The 19,399-nt window shown below is 41.5% G+C and overlaps 1 protein-coding gene across 3 annotated transcripts in view; it reads right to left on the reverse strand.

Annotated features, from left to right (window-relative positions):
* The window catches only part of TRIM33 (tripartite motif containing 33), a 155,742-nt gene that overhangs the window by 54,149 nt on the left and 82,194 nt on the right, over positions 1 to 19,399 (reverse strand). For all 3 annotated transcript variants that reach the window (XM_033919373.1, XM_033919372.1, XM_033919371.1), the window contains exons 9-11: positions 14,153 to 14,397; positions 4,630 to 4,794; positions 2,282 to 2,482 (exon numbers count right to left, since the gene is read on the reverse strand). In XM_033919373.1, coding sequence (XP_033775264.1) covers positions 2,282 to 2,482; positions 4,630 to 4,794; positions 14,153 to 14,397 — 611 coding nt within the window. The remainder of the gene's footprint in view (positions 1 to 2,281; positions 2,483 to 4,629; positions 4,795 to 14,152; positions 14,398 to 19,399) is intronic.

Consider the following 19,399-nt stretch of genomic DNA (forward strand, 5'->3'; position numbering starts at 1 on the left):
TGTGCACTAAATCACATAAGGTTTAGAGTCAGCTGCAGACCAGTTTATTTGATCTCAATGCAGGCAGAACTAAAGAATTGTTCCGAGCACAAGAAATCCTGAAAAAAGGGACAAAAAACACCGAATAAACTAATAAAATGGAGAGCGCAGAACACACACAACCCTGTTGGCATGTGTGCAGAAGGGAAAAACTTTAGGTACAGCTAGCAAGCACAGTGAAGTACAGCAGAAGCACAGAGAAAAAAATCCGGATTCCTTCTGCAGATGGCATGCAGCCAATTGGGACACAACCCATCTGTCTAGAATGTTTCACCTATTGCACTGGAAAATAGACTTATGCTGTGTGCTATTTTACAAATACAACATATATGTCTTTATAAAATAATTTGAAAAACCTATCCTTAACAGTATATCGATTTTCTCATACAAATTTGCCCCGAAGGCAAATGTGTGCATATGCATCTGCGGGCCTAATTTTTTAAGATGTCTCCATGTATCCACACATTGGGAAATTTTAGCCTTTATATGTCTACATCTACCATACTATTTTGTAAAGCACTGCGCCTAAACTATGCCCACTGGCATACCTATATGTAGTCCATATATTTACGTAGTAAGCAATCTTAAGGGCATACATAATTTTACATGCAACTGCATAATTTTAAAATGCTTTTTAAAATAACCACTTTTCTTTTTTGGATAATCCACATTTTCTTAACTCACTCCAATGTACTCTGATGTATGCCTAAACCTTATATTTTAAGTCCCCTGGGAACTATTTACTATACCTGAATGTAATGGCATTGAACAACTGAAACAGTGCAAGTTAAATCCAAATAATTAATCAACTGCTCAACAACAAAAAAAAAAGCCTTACAGCATCAATTCTAAGACAATGATCAATATTTTTATTTTATCACAACCAAAAGCAAAGATACTTAAGCATGCCAATGCATGTGCATGCAGGGAGAATCTGCTTTCTTGACATGTATGGTTTGGAAAGATATGCCAAATTACAGCAGCTCCTGTATTTCAGAATGACATCTACAGCCATCAGAAAGACCAGTTATAACAGATGCCTATTTCAAGTAGTACAACATTTCCAGAGGCAGCTGCTGAACAGAAAACATTAATACTAAACTCCTATCCCATAACAATAGTTTTTTTTGTGTGTTTACCTAAAAAGGAATTATTTTTAACTATGTAAAATTAGCTTATTAGGGACCAGATGAACTAATGAATTTTTCCCATCATGTACTGTAAGGGAACAATTGTCAGTATATTTGACCATTCGTGTTCAGATTACAAATAGATGTACAACTTATAGGGAAACACAACCAAAATGATGACCATAAGTACTCCACAGAAATAATAATAAAAAAATCTGATAAAACCAGACACGGTGGAGAAGATGATCAAGATGCAGGCTTTATTAAAAGTTCAATCCAATAATCCACAAAAAGAAATATCTAGGACTCAAACCATTGGGAACTGGAGACCCAACACGGTCCGTGTTTTGACAAAACTGTCTTCCTCAGGGGTCCCTAAAGGTCCTGGTACAGAGACTCATGGATCAGAGGCTAAAAATGACTCTTTGCAAAACTCTGCACAGTTGAGAAATCCTTAATAGCAGGAGAAGATTTCTCAACTGCGCAGTTTTGCTAAGAGTTGTTTTTAGCCTCTGATCCACGAGACTCTGTATCAGGACCTTTAGGGACCCCTGAGGAAGACAGTTTTGTCAAAACACAGACTGTGTTGGGTCTACAGTTCCCAACGGTTTGAGTCTTAGATATTTCTTTTTGTGGATTATTGGATTGAACTTTTAATAAAGCCTGCATCTTGATCATCTTCTCCACAGTGTCTTTGGTTTTATCAACTTATAGGGGAAGAAATGCAGATATGCCTAAATAAAAGAAGCAATCTAAACAAGTATTCAATTTAAGGAAAACCTTTTAATGATGTAAACCTTGCTACTAAACAGTGCTGCGATGTCTTAAATTCTATAGCGCTGCTGCATGTATGCAGTGCTGTATATTAATTTTTAATCTTGCTCAATTATTTTTTAACCTTTCTGTTCTCCAGCCCAACTCTTATGGGCAGAATTAAGTGCCTTACAGTTTCAAGCCTCCTCTTTAGAAATGCAGTGCAACTGGTTAAATCCAAGTTTTCTATGCCAACCACTATGGTTGAGCTCCAGAACTACACTTTCAGTTTTAATGGAGTCTGTATTAGGATTAGTAAAATAGATTTCCTATTCATCTCAACGTTCCAGCTTACTAACCTGTATAGGAGGTATATCCGGCAAGGAAGGCAGGTTCTCTGGGTTTGTTACTGATGGAATAAGTTCTATGGATGTAACAGATGGGCTGGTTGGACCACGGTTTGCATTTGCCATACTTGCTGTCGTAGGACTAGTTGGATTGACTGCATTGTTATGAACTGAAACAACTGGAAAAGGGCCTGCATGTCCAGGGTTAGAATGCTGCCAACAGAGAAAAACCACGTGTGTTACAAACCAGGAATACGTACGGTAGAAAGCCAGCCCCTTTTCTTCAGCAGTCCACAATCGCTTCCTATTCTATTGCAATTTTTTCTTCCCAAAACTGTAAGATCTATATTTTAGTACATTTAGGAATATTTTAAAACTAGGAACATAAAATGCAGCAATTTTAGAAAGGGAAAAGTATTGATATACATTCCCTTTACAGATCACCAATATTTATATATTTGTGCTTGAATGAACATGTGCATGGTTGCTGATTTATATATGTGTAGTATTTTGCAAAGTATACATGTAAACACCACAAACTGCTTCTACAGAAATACAGGGATAGAAGAATATATGCAATCACCGCCTGCAGGTATACAGAAGTAAATTCTGCGTAACATGCTTTTTGTGTGTAAAACTTTTCTAAAGTTTGCTTCCCTAACATTGCAACTTTTTCTGAACCTTGTCATCTAGCCTGCAAAGACTGAATGGCTGATTATTGCCATACGGGAGGGTAGTCATGGAAAAGATGCACTGCCAGGCTAAAGATGCAGAGATGAAACAGCTTAACTGGATTATAGCAGATAAACGTATGTGACTGACTGACTGCTCTTTGGCAGAACCTATCAGTATTGTCCCCATTCAAAAAGCAAACTGAATCCCCAAGATGATGCATTCTCTCGTCTGTACTTATTTTATTTAACTTTTTATACCACTTTCCCATTCTTAGCTCACAGCAGTTTACAATTAATTCCTACATTAAATAATTTAAATGCAGGCAGTCCCCAGGTTAAGAACGAGTTATGTTTTTAAAGCCGTTCTTAAGTCAGTTTTGTATGTAACTCAGAACTTGTAGATTTTAAGATTCTTGCTGCTTACCTCTGACAAAAGGGCCAACTTTCCCTACCAGTGTTCCCTCTAAGGTACAGCGTGCACAACCACACACTGTTCTTAATGTGGCCCTGCATCATTCCCGAATCTGCTATAGGACAGGTATCGGAGTCTAGGCCACTGGAAATACTGCTCAGTGAAACCAAATGAAGCCACAACCACATTCTTAAGTATGAGTCTTACTTAAATCAGGCATCTGTAACTCAGGGACTGCCTGTAGTTATAAACAAAAAGGCTTAAGGGGAAATTCTAAAACTGGCACCCTACTGGCGCCTAAGTTAACTGAAGGATGCCATTTTAAATGGCAAAAAACAGTGAGGAAGAAGTGCCTACTTGTGCCAGAACTGCGACTACATAGGCGATGTAGGCCACAAACACCAAAGTAGGTGTGACCAATGCCGGAAGTGGAGTTAGGCAGCCTAAAGTGCCTACGTAAGCACAATTCATTCCAAGACAGGCACCAGAAATGTAGGCCTGGAAAACCATATACTATATTTCCGGGGCCTATCTTTCATGTAGGCGCAATTTTGAAACCGACAGCAATGCATGACTGACGCACGATCGGTGGCGGTTACAGAATCTGTGCTGCCAAATAGTTTTTTCTTGCAAAACTACTTTTTAAGTCATAACAGATAAATCAAAAATATCAGTGCTAGAATTTAAAAGGCTGTGAACACTGGCTTATAACACAACAAAATAAAGTGACATGGTGCAATAGCTTCTACTGCTGGTTAACCCTTTCAGGACCATAAGGATCGTAGGCCAATTTTTGTGGTTTTGATGACATTTTTATGGTAAAAAGGGCTTGCAGATGCCAAAAAATTGATTTTTTTTTGTGAAATATCATTATTTTTTTTAAAAAAAATCAAACTTCTGGCTTATGGACAGTGTGGCAAGTGAATCTTCTCGTCAATCTGGCAACGACGCTAATGAATGAATGTCGGAACCAGTTTGTTTACATAAAGGCAGTATCATATGGAATCCGTACATATCAAATTTAGAACTGTAGACTATCCCAATCAAAATTTATAGGATTTTAAAGTTATGGGACAAATATGTCCCTTGGTCCTGAAAGGGTTAACAGGGATTGCACCTCATGTAGGAATGAGGCTCTTCAACTGTATTTCCAAATGCCTACTGCCAGCAGACCAAATTTACACTCAAAATGCTTTCAGTAGTGAACGGTCAAAAAGACTAACAATGATTTGCAACATGCAGTAGTAACGAAGTCAATCCAACTCAATGCTTACTTGTCGTTGAAGGTGTGGCTGGATCATGGAGTACTGAGGTCCGTTGTGACGTGGGATGCCTGGCAGACGAGTTGCATTCTGGGCCATTCTCATCTGATGAGCCTGAAAAGCTCCACAGTTTATATTTCCTCTCTGCATTGTCTGCATACTGATCAGTCTGGGTGGCTGCAACAGGTTTTTCAACTGAAAATTTATTCTTAAGAACTATGCCACAGAAACTTAGTTCATTTACACTAACGCTTGCTGCAGAACAGCAAAATAAAATGCTATAAAAAATTAAATCATAGAATAAACTCTTCAGGAATAAAGGTGACCTTTCTACTAAAGGCATATTACCTTGGAGCAAGAAAATAAATAAACAATGCCTTCAATTTATGCAGTGCAACAACTGAAAGTATTGAATTTTGAGAGCACTTCAAAACGTACCTCTCTAACAAGAAGTTACAAGCCCAAGACTTTGCACCAATCAAGACTATCGTAGTTTCACGCATATAACGCGCGCGTTATACAAGATTTTACAAACCGCGCATAACCATGCGCGTTATAAAATTGTTTTCTGTCTTGCTGGCGCTCTCCTCCATCTTCCTGCAGCGTTCGCTGAAAGCCGCAGCAGCGGCTTCCATGCGCCTCCTGCAGCAGGGAAGCATTCCCTCTGACGTCGTGACGTCAGAGGAACACTTCTGGGTCAGCCGCAAGAGGCACATAGGATCCGCTGCCCGCGGCTTTCAGCGAACGATGCAGGAAGATGGAGGAGGGCGCCAGCAAGACAGAAAACACCGCATCACAATAGAATAGGCATTACAATAGAAAACCTGGGAAACAAAATTACTTCATTGGTAATTTCCCTGCTGGCGGCATTTGCTGATAGTTAAAATAGCTCAGCTAATATTTCTTATGAAGTCATTTTGCATACGAAGCAACAGTTAGATAAATAGGACTTAAACGCTGGCATGGATTATTAAAGTTCAATGAGGAGCATGCGCGGTATACCAAAATTTTAATGCTTTTAAAAGTTTTCTGAACCTGAGACAGTGGTCACAAGACCGTAGTGTAAATGGTAGTTGGTTCCAGCATTTTTTAGTTGGTATTGAATGGATATAATAATTTGCCTGGTAGACTTTATATTGTTCAAGTAACTCGCACCCCACACAAGGTAAACTTGTCAATGTACTTTTATATGCGACAACCCACTTTTTGGCAAATACACTAGACACGATGGTGCATAGACTTAAAGCATAAAACATGCAAGAAATCTCCACTTTAACACAAACGAACCTCTGCATAGGAGGAACAGTAGTCACACCAGGCCTCCAAAATCCAATAGCTATTGACTATTGACTTTATATTGTTACATGCTGAGAATTTTAAGTGGAAAAGATTTCTGGTGGAATATCTAAGAACATAAGTATTGCTCCTGCCGGGTCAGACCAGAGGTCCATCATGCCCGGCAGTCTGCTCCCGTGGCGGCCCCCCAGGTCCATGACCTGTTAGTGATCCTAACCTAAAACGCTCATACCCTATTCGCTTAATGTCCTGTAAAGTAACCCTCTATCTGTACCCTGCAATCCCTTTCACTTCCAGGAAGTCATCCAGTCCCTTTTTGAACCCCAGTTTTGTACTTTGTCCTATCACCTCACTTGGAAGCGCGTTCCAGGTGTCCACCACCCTCTGAGTGAAGAAGAACTTCCTTGCATTCGTTTTGAATTTGTCTCCTCTCAGTTTTTCTGAATGACCTCTTGTTTTTGCTGTCCCCGCTATTCTAAAGAATCTGTCCCTCTCCACCTTCTCTATGCCTTTCATGATTTTGTAAGTCTCTATCATGTCCCCTCTCAGTCTCCGCTTTTCCAGGGTAAAGAGCCCCAGCTTGTCCAACCTTTCAGCATATGAAAGGTTCTCCATTCCTTTTATCATCCTAGTTGCTCTCCTCTGGACCCTCTCAAGAATCGCCATGTCCTTCTTAAGGTACGGCGACCAGTATTGGACGCAGTATTCCATATGAGGGCGCACCATCGCTCGATAAAGTGGCAGGATAATTTCCTTCATTCTGGTAGTGATAGCTTTTTCGATAATGCCTAACATTCTGTTCACTTTCTTTGAGGCCGCTGCACATTGCACCGACGGCTTCATTGTTTTATCCACCAATACCCCCAGGTCTTTTTCTAGGTTGCCTTCCCCCAGTACCCTCCCTCCCATCGTATAGCTGTACATGGGGTTCCCCTTCCCTATGTACAAGACTTTATATTTCGCCACATTGAAGCTCATCTGCCATCTTTTTGCCCACTCACTCAGTTTGTTCAGGTCGCTCTGCAGTTCCTTGCATTCCTCAACAGTTCTGACCCTGCTGGAGAGTTTTGTATCGTCCGTGAACTTGATGACTTCGCACTTCGTCCCCGTTTCCAGATCGTTAATGAATATATTGAACAACAGCGGTCCCAGCACTGACCCCTGCGGGACACCACTCATGACCCTTTTCCAGTCAGAGGAGTGCCCTTTTACTCCTACCCTCTGCTTTCTGTCCGACAGCCAATTTTTGATCCATCTGTCCACGTCCCCTTCCACCCCGTGGCTCCACAGTTTCTTCAGTAGGCGCTCATGGGGTACCTTGTCGAAGGCTTTTTGGAAATCCAGATATCTGTTGGAGGCAACCTGGAGTAAAATTCCCAAATCTGTAAGGTAATTGGGGGCATTCCCTCTCAGGATCTTAAAGGCAGTGATGCTTAATTTAAACTTAATTCTTGTGGTTATGGGCAGCCAATGTAGTTTTATACAGTAGGTATGTGTCTGATTCCATACCATTTGTATATCGCTATACCTCTCAGTTCTAAGCAGTTCACAAGAATCTGTACATACACACAGTGAACTACAAGCTCTGACATTAAAATTTATCAAATAAATGTGTCTTCAACATCTTTCTAAAAACTTGATAAGAACTAGAACCTAATGCTTTAGAACTAGAACCTAACGCTATAGAATACTAAAGCTTTTGTCCCAACACGTCACTTGATAGGCCAGGATTCTCTGAAAATATTGCTTATAAGTGCAACCTTTAATTGTGGGAAACGAAAGAACAGAATTTTTACGCAATGATGGTTTTCCATTTGTGAAATTGAAATGTTCTTCTAAACAGGCTGGCACCAAGCCATATAGTATTTTGTAACAAAAGCAAGCCATTTTGAACAAGTATCCTTGATTCAACTGGGAGCCAATGCAGTATCTGATACCATTACGTGATCAAATTTTTCAAATTGAAAATTAGTCGCACGACTGTATTCTGTATAAGCTGTAATCTTTTCAAATTATTTTTAGGTAAAGCTAGGTAGGTATTACAGTAATCCAAGACACTCAAAATCAGAGACTGCAACAGAAGTCTGAATGCATTTTGAACTAGTTGTAGATGCAATAGCAATGTTTTAGAGCAAAGATCTAGTGTTACATTACAGTAGTCTAGTCGAGATAGGATTAGGGATTGCACTAAAATTCAGAAAGTCTCTGTTTTGAACTATTTTCTGATGGATCTTAGGTTTCTTGTCACAAGGAAAGATTGTTTTATCAGTGATTGTACGTGGCTCTTCATGGATAGGTCGTTATCAATTTCTACTCCTAAGATTCGGGATTGTAGTTCTAATGGAAAGTCTCTTATCTACTGTATTCCTTGGAGTGTAGCATGGGTCCGTTGAGGGTCCTAGCCAAAGGAATTTGGTTTTGTTCTTATTTAGTTTGAGGCAGTGGGTTGAGGTCCAGTTTTCTATGATATGGACACATTTTTGACAGTGGTGAGCAGGATCGTTATGTCATCTGCATAGGTGAAATGTTTTATTCATGCGAGATCTAGGTAGGCTCCCAAGGATTGCATTAGAACAGTGTATCTCAAACTGTGTGCTGAAGCACACTAGTGTGTCTCCTGAGATTCCAAGTGTGTTGCGGCACACTGAGGATGAAGAGAGGCGCCTGCCAACTTACTTCCCTATGCGGTACAGCGCCAGCACTACCTGATTCACTGAACGTCTGCATGCTTCCCCCTTCTCCCTACGGCTTCCCCTGGTCTCCCGGTCTCACCTTTAAAGCTAATTACAGCAGCCTGCAGAGCATCGCCGGTAGGTAAAATGATTTTATTTCAATATAATGATTGAAATGTGTCAGTTTTGAGAATTTATATCTGCTGTGTATATTGTGTGTATATGAAAAATGGATGGAAAATATTGCATTACAATTAGTAAAGGGGATGGGATCTGGGGCAGAGCTTGAGTGGGCCTAGGGAGGTCTGTGGTTGGGGTACTCAGCTTGAAGTAGTTGAGAAACACTGCTGCAGGCAATCAGTAGGCGCCAGTGCCTCTCCTTCTCCCCGGCCCTCTTCCCTGCTGGCACCCCCTACTGGCATCTCAGGCCCATTTGGAGGGCCTCTGCTCATGCGCGGATGTTGATGTGATGATGTCAAGCATATACGTGATGTCATCACAGCAACGTCCGCGCACTTCTGGGTGCCTCAAGCCGTGGCCACTACCTTTAGTGTGCCCCGGCTTGAGAAAGTTTGAGAGACACTGCATTAGAAGGTTGAAAGTGGGGATCCTTGGGGGACCCCACTGGGAGGGTGCTAACTGTCAGAAAGTTCACCATTATATATAGTATAGTGCTGAGTGGTTCGGAAGTCTTGCAACCAGGAGAGGACTGGGCCACTAAACCCCAAATCACTGAATATATCAGACATTTGATCAAAGTCTACCAGGTCAAATTGAATTATGATTGCACTGTGACCAATGCTTAGTAGTTTTTGCCGTATGTTATTAGTGCTGTGACTACTGACTCAGTGCTGTGATTTTTCCTGAATCATGACTGTGAAGGGTGGAGGACATTGAAGTGTTGTATTTGAATTGTTCTGCGATATATCCTTCCATCATTTTGATAAATAGGGGGATGGAAGTTACTGGACGATAAATGGAAATGGGCGTTACAGATAAATTTCTCCTCCTGATTTGGGAAAAAGGCCAGTTTTTAGGTGTTAGTTGAGCCACTGGGTTATTTTTCCTATGGTTATTGAAGTGTCTGCTTTGATCAGGTAATGTGGGCCGGTGTCGAAGCTGTAGTATGCTTTGAAGTATTTTAGGAGAAGCCATTTTGTGTCTTTGAATCTAATCTCTTCAAACTCATTCCATTTGTCTGCTGGTATTTCCATAGGTGGTTTTGTTGAAGTGGGTCTAGCTGGATTGGTGGGTCGTAGCTGGTCTCATGTGGATTGGATCTGTGTTTTAAAATAGTTGGCTAGTTCTATGGTTGTTGAAATAGATGGGTTGCCGCCATTTGTGATCTTATTTGTGTTTAAGTTATCCAATATTGAGAACAGTTTGTTGATTTTAAAGATTATCTTCTGTTTTGATCTATTTGATACTTTTTCTTCTTTTGCCTTTTCTACCTGTTTTGCTACCCTGAGATTATCAGACACAATCACCCCCAAGTTCCTCTCTTCTTCCGTGCACAGAAGTACTTCACCTCCTAACTATACCTGTTCTCCTGGATTTTTGCAGCCCAAGTGCATGACTCTGCATTTTTTTTTTTAGCATTAAATCTTAGTTGCTGATTACCAAACCATTCTTTAAGCTTCACTAGATCCTAGCTCATGTTATTCACACCTTCTAGGGAGTCTACCCAATTACAGAGCTTGGTATCATTCACAAAAAGATAAACTTTGACAGTCTATGCTGCCTCAGGTCCTGCAATCCATTTGATTGTAGAAATTTCACCATCCTCCACTTCACTCTCTAATCTACAGTATGATTTTTTTTAATACTTCTATTGTGCAACATGTAAGCAATCTGACTTTAACTACAGTGTATCTGACACTAATATACTGAAGGAGTGTGTGGCACAGTGGTTGGAGCTACAATCTCAGCACCCTGGGGTTGTGGGTTCAAACCCGCGCTGCTCCTTGTGACCCTGGGCAAGTCACTCAGTCCTCCATAGCCCCAGGTACATTAGATAGATTGTGAGCCCACTGGGACAGATAGGGAAAATGCTTGAGTACCTGATTGTAAAACCGCTTAGATAACCTTGATAGGCGGTATATAAAAACCTAAACTTGAAACTTAAGAAGCATTTCCATTAGTTTACTCACTACCGAAGTCAGACTAACTGGCCTGTAATTCTCACCCTCCTCCTTACCTTCGCTGTTATGCAGAGGGACTACATCTGCCCTTCTTTAGTCCTCCAGCACCACACCAGACTAATGAAGTATTAAAAAGATAAGACAATGGAGCCACCAGAAGCCCTCTGAGTTCCTCGAGTACCCTTGGATGTATCCCTCCTTCAGGCCCCATCACTTTGTCCAATTTTAATTTAGTTCCTCACAAACACAACCTTCTGAGAATCTTTTTCAGTCTACTACATTTGTGTTTTTTTGCAGTTCTACCCTTAGCAGGTTAACTGAATAGCAAACAAAAAAAGTATTCCTGCTGCCTCCATAATGGAAACCCATAAAATATTAAATATGACATACCACTGGACCTAGCTGGCTACCCTTCAAGAAAAATATTTGCCTAGAATTATCAGAGAAATACTAGCTTCCAAAAGAAAGCCAACCCAGTATACGACAGAGCCTCCACCAATAGAAAAATTACTAAGTTGATATGCCACAATGTTTTTCTACCAGTTTGCCTACAAAAGGAAGACTTGAAATTGGTCTATAAATTTTGACCTGCAACACATCTTTTCAATATTGGCTCTGTAACAGCCTTCTCCATCACAAATTCTTTCAGCCAATCTTTTCAGCCAGGTGTAAATCAAAGAAATTAATTCTCACCTCTCTCCTAGTACAAGCAGCCACCTTCAGTTCTTATATAATCTCTAATACTTCATTTGGCATAACCAAGAAAAATGACTACAGCATCTCTACTGCAATACCCTGACTGGAGCAATTAATCTTAGCCTGGAAGTTTCTGCATCCCTTATACGTTATAGGCATACCATTATTATTATTTTTTTTTAATTTAGAACCTGCACAATCTCAAGATCTAGGTGGGTTACAGAAAAAAACATACATAATAAGACACCAACACAAACGTAAAAATAGAACAAGACAAAATTACAATGTCCAACTTACAGAATCATCCCGAGGCATCAGTGCGTCATTCATTTATGCAGTAAAATTGTATAACTATCAATAAATACTAAGCTCCACTAAATCAGCTTTCAGCATTGTCTGAACGGAAGAAAAAGCCTCAGGTTTGTTTAGGCAGGGCATAAATGCTCAAGCCTCCTCCACCCACATCATCGGCAAAAACTGCCGCTAAGCTTGTTTTACGTATGGGACGAGTCGTTTTCCTAGCAATACTGACAAAAGTGTGTTGAAACAAATACATGGTGTCTCCTTTATAGCCAACGTTTCACGGTATACAATTGCTTCTTCAGGGCTTCTTGACGCCCACTTTCTTCACATAACTTGCATTAATTGCTTGCGTGATCTCACCAGCATATAAGCAAGACTGAGGAGAATGGGGGCTTGGACAGATACTCAATACAATTTATCTTTCCCAAAAGAGACTCGGACGACTAGAGACTGATCCTGGCTCTAAAGGCAGTCAATCCAGCCCTCAAGATGCCCCACTTCCACATGAAAACTGTCTGGTCAGTGATTGCAATGGTGGCACTGAGAGAATTCCTTGCCTACCTAGATCTGAGATTTATCTGCATATTCCCATCTTCCCAGCCTACAGAAGTTCTTGAGGTTCTACATACTAGAACGTCACCTCCAGTTCTCTGCTCTTCTGTCTGGACTAGCTACAGCTCCATGCACCTTCACCAAGATAACAATCTTGGTAGTGGCACACCTCCACAAAGCCCATGACCATTGGATTACAAAGCAATGAATATTGGTACCAGATCCCATGTGTCACATTAGGAAAATCTTGTATTGAAAATCTTGCAATGTAACTATGGCAAATTTAACCTGTAAACTGTCTTGTGTGTCAAGTTAGGATAAAACTTGTATTGTAAAACTTGCACTGTAAGGATAATTATGGCAAATTGTAACCTGTAAACTGCATATTATGTATATTAGTATTAGACCCCTAGTATGTGTCAAGTTAGGATAAAGCTAACTTGTATGGTAAACTTGTACAGTAATTATGACAAATCCAGTGCAAATCGTAACCTGTTAACTGTATATTTAGTATGTTTAACCTGTAACCCGTTCTGAGCTCTTTGGGGAAAGCGGGAAAGCAAACTAATTAAATAAATAAATATTAATTTTTTTTTTAATACAAAGCTTGATAATGTACAAATATTTGAAGGTAATTCATTCCATAATTTGGAATCTGCCATTTAAAAAATTGTTTTTCTATGAATCTCGAAACAAATTGAGAAAAAGAAGAGAATCTCTGCTGACTTTAAAGATCTAACTGGATGATAAAGTTTCAGAACTGAGGTAATCATAGGTGATACTAATACCATTTAAAGCTTTGAAAATTAAAAAAAATCTTGAATTCTTTGTTTTCTTAGAAACTAATGACGAGAATGTAAAACAGGAATAATGTGAGAATATTAGGAAGTACCAGGCAGAACTCTAGCAGTAGCATTTTGAGCTACCCTTATGATTCCCTTCGTAGGCCCAACAGGCCATTACAATAGTCAAAGCATGGAAAGATTCAACTTTGTGCAATTAGTCATACATTAGAATAACTCATCCAAATCTATACAAATGACAAGATAAGGAAGGTAGTCCTTCCGCAAATAGCAAAAGTCGAGTTCCACTGTAGCACTCCAACCTTTACATGATTTCAAGGGACAGTTAAAATATAAATGTGAATTTTACCACCGTCTCTCTTTGAGAGTTTATAAAGCCCTTTTATAAGGCTATAGTGCAAGATGCTGTAATGGCTGATGCAGTGGCACTAGCTCCTACTGCTGATCCAGTTCCTTTTAATTGTACAGCTATGCCACACAGCATGAGAGAATGCCTATCAGCAGTGAGGTTAGCCCACTGAAGGCCAAAAGCAAGTGTGCAGTGGAGGTGAGTGGGTAAGTCAAAGGTAAGAAAAAAAAGTGGAAATATTTATTGCAAACAGAGCTGGTGCTTAACTGCATCTTTGTTCTCTTCTAAGAGTACCAAGTAAATTGAATGCATGCAATAAGATGTTTAATGCATTCTAATTAAGCTAGCTAAGCTTAAAGAATTACTGGGCAGTGTGTTTTTCAAAGACTATGTGTTTCAAATAAAAGTGCTTTTCCTCTGGCATTCCTCTTTATCCTAGTTTACTTACATGCCCAAGGCAGGCAAATTTATTGTTAAAGATCAAGAAAGACACCACCATCAAGAACAAAACTAAAAGCAAGTAAAAAAAAAAAATTGAGCATTTTCTTCCTGAATACCATTAAAGCACTATTATCAGATTTACCCAAATCATTTAAACAGCCAAATCCGCTACTGTGGAAAGAGGCTATCACCATTAACAGAACTGTAGACACCTGGGCTGGAGGAAGATCAATGCTTTTCCCACTCTTGCTGAAGTTGCCATGACAGAATTAAGAGACTTGCCTGCTGCTGCAGCATTTGGGGAACAGCTTGCCTTGGAGGCTGTCCAGCTGGTTGAGCCATCCTCATCTGCTGCATCTGTTGGTGCTTTTGTGCATACACCTGCTGCTGCATATGCTGGAGCCGAAGTTGTGCAAGATTAATTTGTCCTGGAGCTTTGTTGACATGGTTTGTTCCTGGGGGAACCTGTCCAACTACCACATTAGGGGTGTAACCGGGGGCTGATTTATTTTCAATTACAAGGTTACCTAAATGATATAAAGAAAATAAAACCAAGTTGGTGAATTACAATGTGTGCTTTCTGTGCATGTTTGCTTTATTTTTTTATGTTAACAGTTCTGAAAAAAATACTTAACTCATTCATTTCATGCAGATTTACTTCAGCCATAAACCAAAGATCATAAATCTACCCCCACTTTAAAAAAATAAAATCTGAAAACCCCAACTTATTCAATCTAACTGGTAGTTCAAACTTTACAACACCGTGCATTAACCTGGCAAATAATAATGAATTACAATAACCAAAACCCTAGTCAAAGCACAAAGGTACTTAAAAGAAATTTTAAAAATGCTTATGGAAAAAGGAACCAGGTGGAGGCAAGAAACTTTACGTGCTCCTAACTACCGCAATATTAATAAAATATTGATAGTGCAAATGGGGTCCTCAGTGTGAGATGTTAAGCTCTGTCGAGCGAGTACAAGATTCACTCAAATGCTTATTGATATTAGCAAAAAACTCCAAGTATCAAGCCACACACCATCACAGGTTATCCCAGCTATGTGTGATTTTGCAGTGAAAATGGAATTCCATTATATGATGACTGGTTGCTCCTGTTTTCTCCTCCCCCCCCTCAATTTTATATTTGTTTATTTTCCACCGTATGCGTTGTATTGGGCAGCTATAATTGATTACGATCTTTTCAGCTGTTGTTATGCTTAAAGTTCCCAAGCCACTTTTGACTCCTCCCCTCCTTTTGCCTTACAGTCCTGTGGCGTCCTCAGCATTTTGCAGCCCTGTTGGGCTGGAGTCTAAGTGGTCCCTGACAAAGGGGCTCTGCTGCCTTGAAACCGAGCTTGGTTGGATTTTAAAGACCGACTCTAGTTTCTGAGCTACTTACATCGTGGAACTTTGTGAATTTTTGGCATACTCGAGACCAGAACTGCATTCAGCTAAGTGGTTTTTTCTAGTCATTGAATTTTGGAATTTTTGCCTTTGAAACAATGTTACCGCTGTGAATTAAAACATGCCGCTGCTATGAGTTTTTTCCATTTGGCTTAAAAAGTGAGGGCTGAAACTTTCCTCTTTACTATAGTAAATTTAATTATTGTTTGATTATATCAATGTTTTCACTGCAAAATCACACACAGCTGGGGTAACCTATGGTGGTGTGTGGCTTGAAATGTGGAGTTTCTTGCTAATATCAATTAAGCATTTGAATGAGTTTGTACTTGCTCGACAGAGCTTAACACCTCACACCTAGGACCCCGTTTGCACTATCAATATTTTATTAATATTGTGGTAGTTAAGGAGCATGGAAAGTTTCTTGTCTCCACCCTGTTCCTTTTCTCGTAAGCATTTTTAAAATTATCTTTTGAATAATAATGAATTAGGCATAGGGGTGGGGATTTAAAGGGCTAATCACATTAGCACATGCTAAACTCTAAGGACGCCCATTATATTCCTATCAGCGTCTTTAGTACACGCTGTGATTCTTAGCCCTGTTTATCCTTGCATGGCGATAAAGACAGCAGCAGTTCAAGATGTAATATCAAATATATCAAATATTGATCGTACCATGTACTTTCTAGTTTCTAAAAGATCATGTGTTAGATGTTGGAAATGTGGAAGATGTTCTGATGGCACAGAGCCATCTTTTGGATGAGTGACTTCATGTAGAAAGTTATGTAAAAGTTATACTTCAAGATTCTGTTTGCCAGCATAGAGCCCCGAAACACTGTGGCCAAATTTATCTAGAGTTCTGCCTTCTCAACCAGGAGGGGTACTGGCTTAAGATCTGGAACTGTTTTCTCTTTTTAAGGCAGACTCTACAACCAAAGGCTGGTGCAGTTGTGTTTGGTCAAACCTAGGGCAAGATTGGATCCATTAAAGTGTCCAACTTGCATGGAGGCAGTGAGACAGAAAGTGAAGATTCACAGTTATTAAATAGGCTTCCTTCACAAGGTTGTATAGAGGAATCTTAATGCAGTCAAGAGCATCCATAAGATCTGCTTGAGGCTCCGTCTCAGACTCCATGTTTATTGGGAGTGATTCTCCATCTGTCATATGAATTTTGTAAAGGACATGCTCTCTAGGGGTAACCTTTAATGAGGTAGTGGTGGAGATGAATCTGTAAGTAACTGTTTCTGCAGAGATGGCACCAGTAACGATGTTGGCAAGGGTATGTTAGACACTGATTGTGTTAGGTGTCAAAGCACTGGGTAATCAGTAGAAGAGTGCATAGATAAGTGAGCCAATCCTCGACATCAGGCTTTGCAGACTGAGATAGATGTCAAGGAGATCAACACAATGAGCATCGAAGATGAGTGCTGAGACGATAGTCCAAGTGAATGCCCAGATGAATGTTGAGAGGAGAGTCGAGAATGGGATGTTGAACTGCACTCTTTAGATGACAATGCATGCCTCTATGCAGATCCTCAACATCATGGTATCATAGTTTGATGCCTCGAGGGAGCTCTTGGGCATTGCTCAGACTGAGCTGAGGCTGGGGATATGAAGGCAGAAATTGGCACAGAGTACATTTGCAGTAGCCCAGCTAGGTCCTTCCACAACAGCGTATGAAACTGTTTCTGCAGAGATGGCATCAGTAACGATGTTGGCAAGGGTATGTTAGACACTGATTGTGTTAGGTGTCAAAGCACTGGGGACCTCTATGTTGAGGCACGCCTCAGAGGAGACACCAACTGTAGAGAAGGAGATCTAGCATCAGTGCACTGATCCTTGGAATGTGTCAATGACAATTATTCTTGAGATGATGCTAAAGCATGCTTCAAGGGGGGAAAGGGGTTTATGCTTCTCAGCTTTCTTATGAGCTTTCCCCCTGAGGCAGTTAACACAGACAAAAAAGATATGGAACGGGTTATCGATGCTAGTGCTGATGCTGCAGTTGCTGGATGTTGAGCGTTGGAAGAGTCTCCAGCTATCCTTGATGCAGAGGAAGTTGACTCAAAAGGTTTTTCATAGTGCAACTTCCTGATTTTAAGCAACCTCTTCTGCAATTTAGAGCAGAGTGTGCAGGAAATGTCCCGTGTTCGGGACCTAGGCACTGGACACCGCAGTTATATGGATTTGTGCCTAAAATGGTCCTTTGGCAACACGTGCATCACTTGAAGCCACTAGGAGTCTTTGATATCAAAGGAAAAACCGCTGACTCTAGGCCAAAGGACTCAATGGTCTGGGAAGGTTAAGTAGATGAGAAGCCAAAAAAGGCTCGATGCCCCAGCCTGAAAGCACAGTTACTTACCGTAACAGGTGTTATCCAGGGACAGCAGGCAGATATTCTTTACGCATGGGTGACGTCACCGACGGAGCCCACGGTACGGACCTTTTTACTAGAAAGTTCTAGTTGGCCGCACCGCGCGTGCGCGAGTGCCTTCCCGCCCGACGGAGGAGTGCGTGGTCCCCAGTTAGTATAAGCCAGCTAAGAAGCCAACCCGGGGAGGAGGGTGGGACGTAAGAATATCTGCCTGCTGTCCCTGGATAACACCTGTTACGGTAAGTAACTGTGCTTTATCCCAGGACAAGCAGGCAGCATATTCTTTACGCATGGGTGACCTCCAAGCTAACAAAGAGGGAGGAGGGATGGTTGGCCATTAGGAAAACAAATTCTGAAGTACAGATTGGCCGAAGTGCCCAACCCGTCTGGAGAAAGCATCCAGACAGTAGTGAGTAGTGAATGTGTGAACTGAGGACCAGGTGGCCGCCTTGCAGATTTCCTCAATGGGTGTGGAACGGAGGAAAGCAACAGAAGCGGCCATAGCTCTTACCCTGTGGGCCGTGACAGCACCGTCTAGTGACAGACCGGCCCGAGCGTAACAGAACGCAATGCAAGCTGCAAGCCAGTTGGATAGCGTTCGTTTAGAGACCGGTCGACCCAAACGATTCGGGTCGAAGGTCAGGAAGAGCTGAGGGGACAAGCGGTGAGCTCTTGTACGATCAAGATAGTAAGCCAGGGCACGCTTGCAGTCAAGACTGTGCAATGCCTGTTCTCCGGGATGTGAATGAGGTTTCGGGAAGAACACAGGCAAAACAATGGACTGGTTGAGGTGAAAAGCTGAGACCACCTTTGGAAGGAACTTTGGATGGGTGCGCAGAACCACCTTGTCATGGTGAAAAATAGTGAACGGTGGATCGGCAACCAGTGCATGAAGCTCACTAACCCTCCTGGCAGAGGTGATGGCAATGAGGAAAAGAATCTTCCATGTCAGAAATTTGAGCGAAGTTGTGGCAAGTGGCTCAAAGGGAGGTTTCATGAGGGCAGACAAAACCACATTCAGGTCCCAGACGACCGGAGGAGGCTTCAGAGGTGGTTTGATATTGAAGAGGCCCCTCATGAATCGGGAAACCAGAGGGTGAGCCGTGAGAGGTTTTCCTAGGACAGGCTCATGAAATGCCGTGATGGCACTGAGATGGACTCTGATTGAGGTAGACTTGAGGCCTGCGTTGGACAGGGAGAGTAAGTAGTCCAGAACAGTTTCCACCGCTAAGGAGGTGGGATTGTGATGATGACGGAGGCACCAAGAGGAGAACCTGGTCCACTTCTGATGGTAACATTGGAGGGTGGCCGGTTTCCTGGAGGCGTCCAAAATGAGACGGACAGGCTGAGACAGATTTCCTGGAGAGGTCAGCCCGAGAGAAACCAAGCTGTCAGGTGGAGGGAAGACAGATTGGGATGTAGTAGAGACTGATGTTGCTGTGTAAGTAGAGTAGGAAACACAGGTAGAGGAATGGGCTCCCTGGAGCTGAGTTGAAGTAGAAGGGAGAACCAGTGTTGACGAGGCCACCGGGGAGCTATGAGGATCATGGTGGCTCCGTCCCTGCGGAGTTTGGATAAAGTCCGCAACATCAGAGGTAGAGGAGGAAAGGCATAGAGGAACCGATCCGTCCAGTCGAGAAGGAATGCATCCGGGGCCAGACGATGAGGAGAGAAGAGTCTGGAGCAGAACTGGGGCAGCTGATGGTTGTGAGGAGCTGCGAATAGGTCCACCTGCGGAGTGCCCCAGCGAGCAAAG

The sequence above is a fragment of the Geotrypetes seraphini genome, chromosome 13, assembly GCF_902459505.1.
Source record: "Geotrypetes seraphini chromosome 13, aGeoSer1.1, whole genome shotgun sequence".
In the NCBI taxonomy this organism is placed as follows: domain Eukaryota; kingdom Metazoa; phylum Chordata; class Amphibia; order Gymnophiona; family Dermophiidae; genus Geotrypetes; species Geotrypetes seraphini.